The 9,545-nt window shown below is 34.2% G+C and overlaps 2 protein-coding genes across 2 annotated transcripts; both read right to left on the reverse strand.

The window, feature by feature from the left end:
• Positions 1 to 1,187: 1,187 nt before the first annotated feature.
• LOC107609141 (uncharacterized) lies at positions 1,188 to 4,634 on the reverse strand. The gene is made up of 3 exons (XM_016310986.3): positions 4,496 to 4,634; positions 4,297 to 4,387; positions 1,188 to 3,765 (listed from the first exon to the last, which is right to left on the reverse strand). The coding sequence occupies exon 3, from the start codon at positions 3,668 to 3,670 to the stop codon at positions 1,559 to 1,561; it is 2,112 nt and encodes a 703-aa protein (XP_016166472.1). The 5' UTR covers positions 3,671 to 3,765; positions 4,297 to 4,387; positions 4,496 to 4,634; the 3' UTR covers positions 1,188 to 1,558.
• Positions 4,635 to 7,396: 2,762 nt separating this feature from the next.
• Positions 7,397 to 8,152, reverse strand: SLY2 (F-box family protein). The gene has a single exon (XM_016310189.3). It carries the CDS (start codon positions 8,057 to 8,059, stop codon positions 7,577 to 7,579), a length of 483 nt encoding a protein of 160 aa, XP_016165675.1. The 5' UTR covers positions 8,060 to 8,152; the 3' UTR covers positions 7,397 to 7,576.
• Positions 8,153 to 9,545: the final 1,393 nt, after the last annotated feature.

Below are 9,545 nucleotides of genomic sequence, written 5' to 3' on the forward strand. Positions count from 1 at the left end.
TTGACTTACTATTCTGAGATGAACCGGGTTCCCGCCTCTATTATTTACATACAGCTTAGTTTTATTGTCATTTTAGGGTTCTTTTACTTTGGTTTTATCTTTTTATCAGTGTCAATGATCAATATGGTCCAGATTCGTCTGGGATTGATATCCAGCTCGAATGACCCCCCGCTTCTCGTTGTGTTAACCGGTTTTATATTGGTGCTTAGTATCCTCTCTCACTTTGGCGCTAACTTTGTCTATTATATCTCCTAGACTAGAAGAAGTAGGGATTTTTTATTTAAATATGATAAGAAAAGTGGTGTAATGCAGATAAATTATAATTTAGAAGTGTGATACTGAGTTATGGGATGTTATTTTAAATTCTGAAATCATATGTTTCTTTCATATTGGAGGGTATTTTAAATTAGTTTTTTCTTGTTATCTGCTAATTGATTCTTTCTCCGTGTTTTTTATTTTTTTTAAATACTCGTACCTCATAGAAATCCTTAAAGAAATGAACATTTAATTGTAAAAAACTTGTCAATACTTAAGCTTACATCATAATGAGTTCTTAGTACATGGAAGAATATTTGTGAAATGCATGTGTAAGTATTATACAATGTTGTAACCTGAGGCAGCAACATATGATTCTCTGATAAGAAATGGTTTACAGACTTGTATTTTTGGATTGTTCACTATCTGGAAGATAACACCAAAAAAGAGAAAAAAAAAAGGTATTTTTGGATTGTTCACTATCTGAAAGATAACACCAAAAAAGAGAAAAAAAAAAAAGGAGGATGGGGATGAAAACACACTATTGGCAAGAGTATTGTCTTAATTTGTGGTCGTCCAATGAATATGTAAGTTAGCACTCAGTAATGGAGTACTTAGTTTGAGAATTATATATTTTAACTATACTATTACATAATAACAGGATAAAATTCTTAAGTTAATAAAAGTTGCAAATTTAATAGTAATTAACCTCTAATTTTTCACTACAAATTTTTACACTTTAGACTATCTTTTTCCTAACATGACCAATTTGCAAAGGGAAAGCAACTATGAACACAACGAGACAACAATAAAGACAAAAGATTTCATAACTTGACCATTGAATTCACCTTCAGTTCTGTCAAGAGGGTTACAACACAGAAATCCTCTACCTCCTCAATTTTTTCCCCTCAATAACATTGTCTCTGAAGAAGTTGCATTTAAATTTGATTTCAGCCTTCATTTCATTGAATGAATTCTTTGCCAGTAAATAGTGGCCAGAAGTAGAGTTACAAAGTAGGCAGAGCTATCATCAAATGACAAATCTGCCCTGAGCCTCTTAACAAAGAGTTACACTTCCTATGGCAACAAGAAACTTAACCCAACAAGCAATCACTACTACTACATCTCGGTGTCTAGAAATAGAGATTAATGTTACAAAATAAAAATTTCATCCTCTAAAAAGACCCGTGGTTAATGCCTCATTGGTATCTGACCAAGTGGGACACAGTGTAACAGTTAAATCTAAAATATTGAGAACTTAGTATGCTAAAGTGCAACCCCCCAAATATTACTCCCCAATGCCCTAAAGAGCATCAGCTTCTGCAGCTGCTGCATGAAGAAGCTCATCCGGAGTCGCTGCCGGATCAAGATCCCAGCACTTTTCAGGCAAATTTTCTGCCTCCCCCTTCAGCAACCATGATGGCACTTGGTGCGAAAAGCGCAACATTTCTCTCCTTGGTATCCATCTAATGGCACTTTTATCTGTATTCCTTTGATAAACTGTTTTATATCCGGTCAGCTTGATAAGGGGCGAAACGCAAACACCAAGTTCCTCAGAGTAATCATCCAGCACTTCCACCATTTCATACTGATGCCTCACTTCATCTGGAGTAGATCTGTTCCACTCTGGTGACCAATTTCGATAAACAGCCCAAACATCTCCACTTCTGGGATATAGGCGTACACAACCACCTCGACCAGCCTTCTCCTTACTCAAAAGATGGGAGAAGATGTTAACTTGGTCAACAACATCAGAATTCCATGCCCTGAAATTTCCACAAGATTTGGTAAAACCCGAATCAAGCCAGTTTACCGAGCCAAACTCACTATCAGTTTTGGAACTTAAGTAACTAATGTGAATCTTGAATGGATCAACTGAGATAATCTCACGGATCAGGCAATATAATCGTGGCATTCCATCCTCCTCATCATACAAGGCCCATATTTGCTTTGGCTTGAAGCATTCCTCTGACCTATCTTTATCGAAGTCATGGAAGTCAGAATCTGGGACAGTTATAGCGGCTGGACCAATTTTCTTGCGCTCTACTTGATGCCCAGAAGCATTCAGAACTGTTCTTCTACATGTCTCCCTTTTTACTTGACCATCTTCAGCTTGAGATTTTTCTCTTGCACTGACAGCTGCTGCAGCAGCAATTTCGGAAGCCAACTTCATCTCTTCCAGTTTCTTTCTAATTTCAGTCCTGGCCTTCTCAATCAATAATTTTCTCGCATCAAAAGCTGGTGCCATGGAACACTGCTTGGTTTGAACTTCACTTCCACATGAAACCTTCTGGCCTTGTCCAAGGCTTTCATTGCCATTAGCCAAAATTGATTCAGAAGCACATTTTGACCCCATTTCAACATAGCCATTTTTAAAATTGGCTGCCGCAACTACTTTCCTTTTCTTGTCTGGTCTACTCATCTTAAGATCCTGTTGTTCATTATAAACAAACGACACATCTGAATTTGCGTTGATCGCAGTCTCAGCCACACGATGCATCTTATCAACTGATTTGATTTTTGGTCTTCCCCTCTTCACACTTCCATTGGTTTGATAAACAGAATCAGTAGGTAAGGTCGTTGGTCCATTTTGATTCGCATGTCCAGAAGAGCCCCACTGAAATGAAACATTTGAAACGTATTCATACCCATGGCCAGAATGGTATCCTGCGACCCCGTTGCCGTTGAAATAGGTCGCTGCAGTGGTTGGGACATACGTAACTCCATCATAGGAATGACTTCCATACCCATTTCCTGGCACATAGGACCAAGGACAATATGGAAATGAACCATTTGCTGGGGCAGCCCCAGTTTCAACAGCAACAAAAGTGCCACGACAGTTCTTACACGAAAGTTTTTTATTCACATACTTGCGCAGATACTCATACTGAACTTTACAAGAGGTGCAAATTGTCCAAAAGGTGTCGTGCCTACCATGAGAAGTCGGCAAATTGGAACTTTTGCTATAACCTGTAGCATGGGGAGAAGACAAATTTGTCTGAGTAATCCCACCCATCTGTCCATTTCTCTTGAGGTCATATGTACTGCGCAAAGCACTATCTGACAGCCAAGTCCACGCCTCGGAAACAAGCTTAAATGCCCCATCAGCTCCCACACATTTGTTCTTATCAGGATGAAGCAACACAGCCATCTTCTTGTACTGTCTCTTGACAGCCTCTTTATCAGCAGAAGGTTTCAATCCAAGAATCGAATAATAATCTAGTTCACCATTGTGTTTAATCTCAGAAGCAATGTAAACCTCAAATGTGGTCACCATTTGAGATATACCCTCCAATCCAGGACATAGTGTCTTAGCTTTTATGGCATAGTTTTTTGCGCCTGCAAAGTCTCTCTGAGCAAATCGCTTCTCAGCAATCTCTATTGCTTTGAGTGCCTCCTCTTTCCCCGCTTCCATCTAGGAACCAAACCACTTCACAGCTGAACTCTCAAACAGAAACTATGACCAACCCAGCATCGTCTCCAATATCATGTATAACCTTGTTTCCATGTCTGACAACACGTTTGGAATAAACTAAAAAAGTAAGTACACATATACCCTAAATCCAAAAACACCAATTCATAAGCATATATGAACATAAATTTGAAATCAGGTGCACCAAAACGCCCTAATTGTGGGCAGAAACAACCAAAACAACACGGATCATGCTCTTTACTTAACTACCTAAACATATAATACTCAATCCTCCACATAAAATCTATAAAACAATGACGGAAAAATAGAAACCTTACTTTCCCATCTCTTCCCTAAACCTCCCTAGAAACTAAACAGTTCCAATTTCAAAAGCCAACAATTCATTTATATCATGAAACCACTCCAAGAGTGACGGAAATGATCCAAAAAGATCCATCTTTCAATTAACAACCAAATTCAGCTAAATTTGATATAGCCTAAAACTTTTACACATAGATCGAAAATATACAACAAAAGCCCCAAAATTCACATCCGTAACCTATTCCCAAAAAATAAAAAAGCACAATAATTAAAGCTAAAAAGAGAAAGAGCAGAAAGAAAATACTCACTGGGATTGGAACTTATAATGGGGTGTCGAAGAAGATCTAGATCGCCACGTGTACTTGGGAGATCGAGCAAAATTGAGCTGAGCTAAGTGCACTAAAAAACAGGGAAACACAGAACCCGATTGTATGGTGTGTGGTTAATAGTAAAGGTGAAGCCTTTGCGATTGAAAAATTCTAAGAAAAGTGCGATTTGAATGGCTACCGGAAGATCCGAAGTGGGTCCGACTCGGCGGTGTTAGTGGCGGCGGTGACGGCGGCGATGAGATATTGAATAGGAGCTTCCGACAAACGCCGATTTCGAAAGCGAAGGTAAAGGGGGAAAAAATGAAAATAAAAATAGGGAAAATTTTTTATAAAATAAAAATGATAATTTTCAGAGCTAGTAAACGCTGTTATTAACATTGTTGGAACATGCTAACTTGCGCCCCAGGTGCGTATCTTTTTCATTAAAATAATAATAATATAAAAATAAGTTTTTTTCCTAAATATTATAATTAATTATTATTATTATCATCATATGAAATTATTTTAATATTTACTTTTGGTAGGAATTAGATGTTAGACAGTATGTTATGGTTGGTGCAATGTTGGATGATGGTTTGGAGAGTTTTCAGTCATAGTCTGAATGCTCCACAATTTTTATTGATTTTTAGTTTGACTAATTTTTTTTATTATTATTTTTGTAAAAACAAAAAAAAATATTTTCTTCATTTCATTAATAGTGTGTGTTATATTTTATTTCGTTTATAATTATGTGATATTTTGATAAAAAAAAAATATATTGTGTGTTTGTTCTGTTTACACCAAATTGATAATGGTTCAATGACAAAAAAATATGTATGTTTTGTTAACTAAATATATAAAATATTAATAGTATATCTTTTGTTGTAAAATAAAAATAGAATATACTCCTTTTCGTACGAATTATTCAAATTAGCAAGAAAATTCCCAGAAGATAACTCCTGATCACATATTTTTTTTGTGTTGTGGACTGTTGTCTGATACATGATTCATGTTTTATTTGCATTTAAATTAAATTTATTGAAAAATAATTAACGAATATTTTATAATATGTAAATAGAGTATTGATATTGATTTTTTTTTCCTTTGAAGTTAAGCGAAATTTTGTCAGAGTATCTTTTCATTGTCAATTGTGACACTAATATTTTATATGAAGTTTAGAGATATTATTTCACTTGTATTTTTATTTAAAACAAAATCAATATATAACAAATTAAAAAGTAGTGTTTGTAATATTAGATGATTTGGAGAAAAAAGTTATTGTAATTTACCCATAGATATATCAATTGAGACTTGCTACACATACAAGTCTTTTTGACATACAAGTTTATACAAGTTAATCCTAATTCAATAAAATTCACTTTTATAATGCAAGGAAGAAGAGGAAGAGTTTTGAATTATATAGAACTTATCAATACACATACATAAAAATTCTTAAACAATACAATATAAATAACTTGTATGGACTTGTATGTGTAAATGACTTGTATGTAGAGAATAATCCATATCAATTATACACGTAATAGTACATCATTTATTTTTTGGATTATATATGAACTTGAAAATGATAAATTTGTTGAATGATTCACCTAGCTTATTTGAATTTCAAATTATTACTTTCTAATTTGGAACATAAAACTTTCTAGTTACACAAATCTAAAGTTCTTTTTAACTTGCATTTACAAATTTTTTTTTTTTTTGGTCAAGCATTTACAAATTCTGAACTCGTAATTTCTTTTTAACTTTTGGGCTAGCCACAACCATTTAAGTGATTGATTGGGCTAACCCTAAGGGCCCAAAGATATTTGCTAGTTTCAGCTAAATATTAATTGTTATAATTGTATTCACCAACCTCAGTGTATAGTTCACATTTTCAGATTTTCCCCCTAAAAAGTAGCATCTGAAGTTTAAATTTTATGAATGAGTAAAATTTTGTTCAAGCTGGCTTAAGCCTAACTTTTATCTGCTTTTATCATAATAATCACCCTCAAAGCTTAAACATTTAGATATATAATAAAATCTAACTTAATTAGCCTCACACACACCCCCTTTTAAATATCCTACTTGCTTTCATTACTGTTGTTGTAATAATGTCTCCTACCTTTTTTGTATGAACATATGCCTATACTATACTACTAGCTACCTAGTTAGCCATAGTTTTATTTGGACATTTTCTCTTCTTGTGATACTATAGTAGGATTTCTCTTAATAGTGTAAGTGTTGTTGGGGCCTTGCTTCATTTGCTTTTTCCAAAAATAAAGATCAACAAAATAATATATCGCCGAATGAAAGCAAAGAATATTCCAAATGACATTGAGATTTGAAGTCTTTGTATATATTACTTTACAAACCTTTTCTTAATTATTAATTACCAGATTAGAACTATTCTTGTAGCTATTGGTCAGTTAAAATTCTTTTAGCCCAGTAGCATCCTATGATTCTAATCTCAACTTTGTGTTATTTTAATTTGTAAGGGGTATTTTTCTTAAAAAAAAAAATTAAGAGTGAAATTCGAACCCAAAACCTTTAGGTGAAAATAAAAAAATTACGCAATTATCCTAATTCCTATCATTGAAATGCTTCTAAACAGAATACTTAGATTAAAAGTTTCATCAAATGTATATATCAGTGTATGTATCATAGTGTAAAATTTTGACTAGAGTTAGGTGCAAACTTTTTTAGGTTGGAATGACAGAGATTTGCGCTCCATTTTATGTCCTCAGCACTGCTAATAAGTTCTATAAAATGTGTTTAAAAATATAATTTCTATAAAAATAACAGAAAGGCAAATGCTATATGTGAGAAGAAGAAGAAGAAATAATGAGCCTATCACATTCAAGTAGTTGACCAAAAATAGTGGTAAAAAAAAAAGTTTAGTTTGTTTTTCTACTATTTACAGTACTACTTGTTGAACTGAAGCTCATGCTTTTAGAGTTTCTTGTTTTCCTAATTAACAAGGCCTTAAGCCTTAAGAATGTAAACAATATCTGACTATACTTGCATAATTGCATAGTACTAATTAACTAGAAACATTTTCTGTCCAAACAAAAGAGAAAAAAAGAATAAAAGAAAGAGAAAAAAGTACTAATAAAGCATTGTTATTTTGAAGCTTGTATTGATTAGTAATAATAGTAATTTTATATATAAAAGAAAAAGAATAAATAAATAAAATAGCCGGCACATTGATACAGATAGAGCAGCTTCTTGTAACTTTATTTAAATTAAAAAGATAATAATAATAATAATAATAAAGGAAGAGAAATCAGACGTTGATGGGGTTACAGAGGAACATGAGGGACGATGCGGACGCGTCGCTGGGGATGATTCCTCCTCCAGCGTTATTGTTACCGTGAAGCCTCTCATAACTGTCAATGCAGAACAGCGAGAGCGAGAGCTGAACCACCACAGCCACCGGAACCTCCTCCCGCCTCCACCTAACTCGCCTCCGATCCGACTCAGACTCAGCGCCGAGTCGACTCAGTACAGGCCTCACGCACACCATGTATAGCCTCTTGTAGCCTCCGAGCGCCAACACTACCGATTTCACCGACGCTGCTGGTGGACCTGACACGTGGCGGAAGCAGAGGTGCTCCCATAAGGAGTCGTCGTTTCTGGCCAGGCTGCACCATAGACGGCACACGCACGCCGCCACTCCCAGCGACGCTCCGTCGAGTCGTTTAAGTATTTCCCTTAGAATGTCGATGTTGTCGTTTATGAAGAACCGCTGCCGTTTCTCTTGCTTCATTTCTTCACGGTGGTTGAGAGAGAAAGGGATTTGAAGTTTGAAGGGTTTAAGAGGGAAGAAGAATAATGTGTGAAACTGAAATCTCAAATAACATAACTCTGCTAACTACTAACCTAAAGTGTGGGGTTTAACTCCAACTTTTAAACCAATTTCCAATATTCACATTCAAATTTTACAAAACATTATCGTAGCGTTTGGTGGAAAGACAGAGATGGAAAGACTGAAACTGAGAGATAGAGACTAAAAGATAGAAATTGAAATAAATATCAATAGTTTGTTTGGTGTAAAATGGGAGATAAAAATTGAAACAAGAATGAAACTCTAATTTAATTTGCATAAAGAGTAAAATTGGAATTAATTAATTGAAATGAAGGTATTTTAGGTATAAAATGTTATTAAAGTTTCGGTCTCCGTCTATCTAAAAATTTTAGTCTCTTGTATTCCCACTTTTTGGAAGTACTGAAATACTGAAATTTTGGAGACAGAGACAGAAATTTTAGTACCAGTCTCTGAACCAACAAACATAATACTGAATCTTAATCTTTCAACCTCTGTCTCATTACCTCAAAACAAACGCTATCTATTTATTTTTTCTTTTATACAGCTCGCATCCATTTATTTTAAATAACTATTCAAGTTAAGAATGTGAAAGATAGTTATTTTTGTTGATGTGTAATTATGTAATTAGATATACGTGTGTAAACTAATATATATACATTTGTGAGAGGCTGAAAACTCAGCTGTTAGATGATTTGATTGATTTGACTAATTTTTTATCTAATGACTCTCAACTATCAATTTCACGTGAAGTCAACTGCAAATGAGTTTTCAACTATGATTAACCTTAGGTTAGCTTCTAGAATTTCTGTTTATAAAAATAGATAGAAACTTAATTTTATATTATGTTGGGTAATTCTCTAAAGCCTAAACCCACAAGAAAAGAAAAGAGAGTCAAAAAGTTATTTTTTTAAAAGAAGCTTTGTGTGTACAGGGTTAATTGTATCTTGTGAGTTGCGAGAAATATTTGACTTGTGTGTGGAAAAAGAAATTAAAGGGTTATACGTACAGGCACAGTATATTATGTCATTGAATATAGTTGTTTGTTAGGTTGGTTTGTTGTTATAGTTGGATTTGTATGTGTAATGTGTGCATGAAGAGAGAGAAATATAGTGAGAGTATCGAGGGATTAGAGCAAGTGGCCAAAAGAATGGTCCAAAGCAAAATACTGGAACCAATGCCTATGGCTTTATTACTCTTGTTTCTTTTCTAATATAGGGTTTGTTTCAGGGTATGTAATATATATTACTAGATTTCCTCTTTCTTTGTTTCTTTCCTTGTTTGCATTGTTATTTTTTATTTATTGCTGCAAATTAGAAACAACAAAAGAATAGATAGAGAAGAGAACCGTTGTATGTGAGACATAGAAAGATCACGGAGGAAGGAAGAAATTAAAAAGGATTTCTTATCTTTGAATTCATGAAGATCT

The sequence above is a fragment of the Arachis ipaensis genome, chromosome B7 (assembly GCF_059453495.1).
Source record: "Arachis ipaensis isolate K30076 ecotype BB chromosome B7, ASM5945349v1, whole genome shotgun sequence".
Lineage (NCBI taxonomy): Eukaryota > Viridiplantae > Streptophyta > Magnoliopsida > Fabales > Fabaceae > Arachis > Arachis ipaensis.

Bases quoted from the DNA above. Each gene is read 5' to 3' on its own strand.
- LOC107609141 (XM_016310986.3), bottom strand. From the start codon at position 3,670: ATGGAAGCGGGGAAAGAGGAGGCACTCAAAGCAATAGAGATTGCTGAG.
- SLY2 (XM_016310189.3), bottom strand. From the start codon at position 8,059: ATGAAGCAAGAGAAACGGCAGCGGTTCTTCATAAACGACAACATCGAC.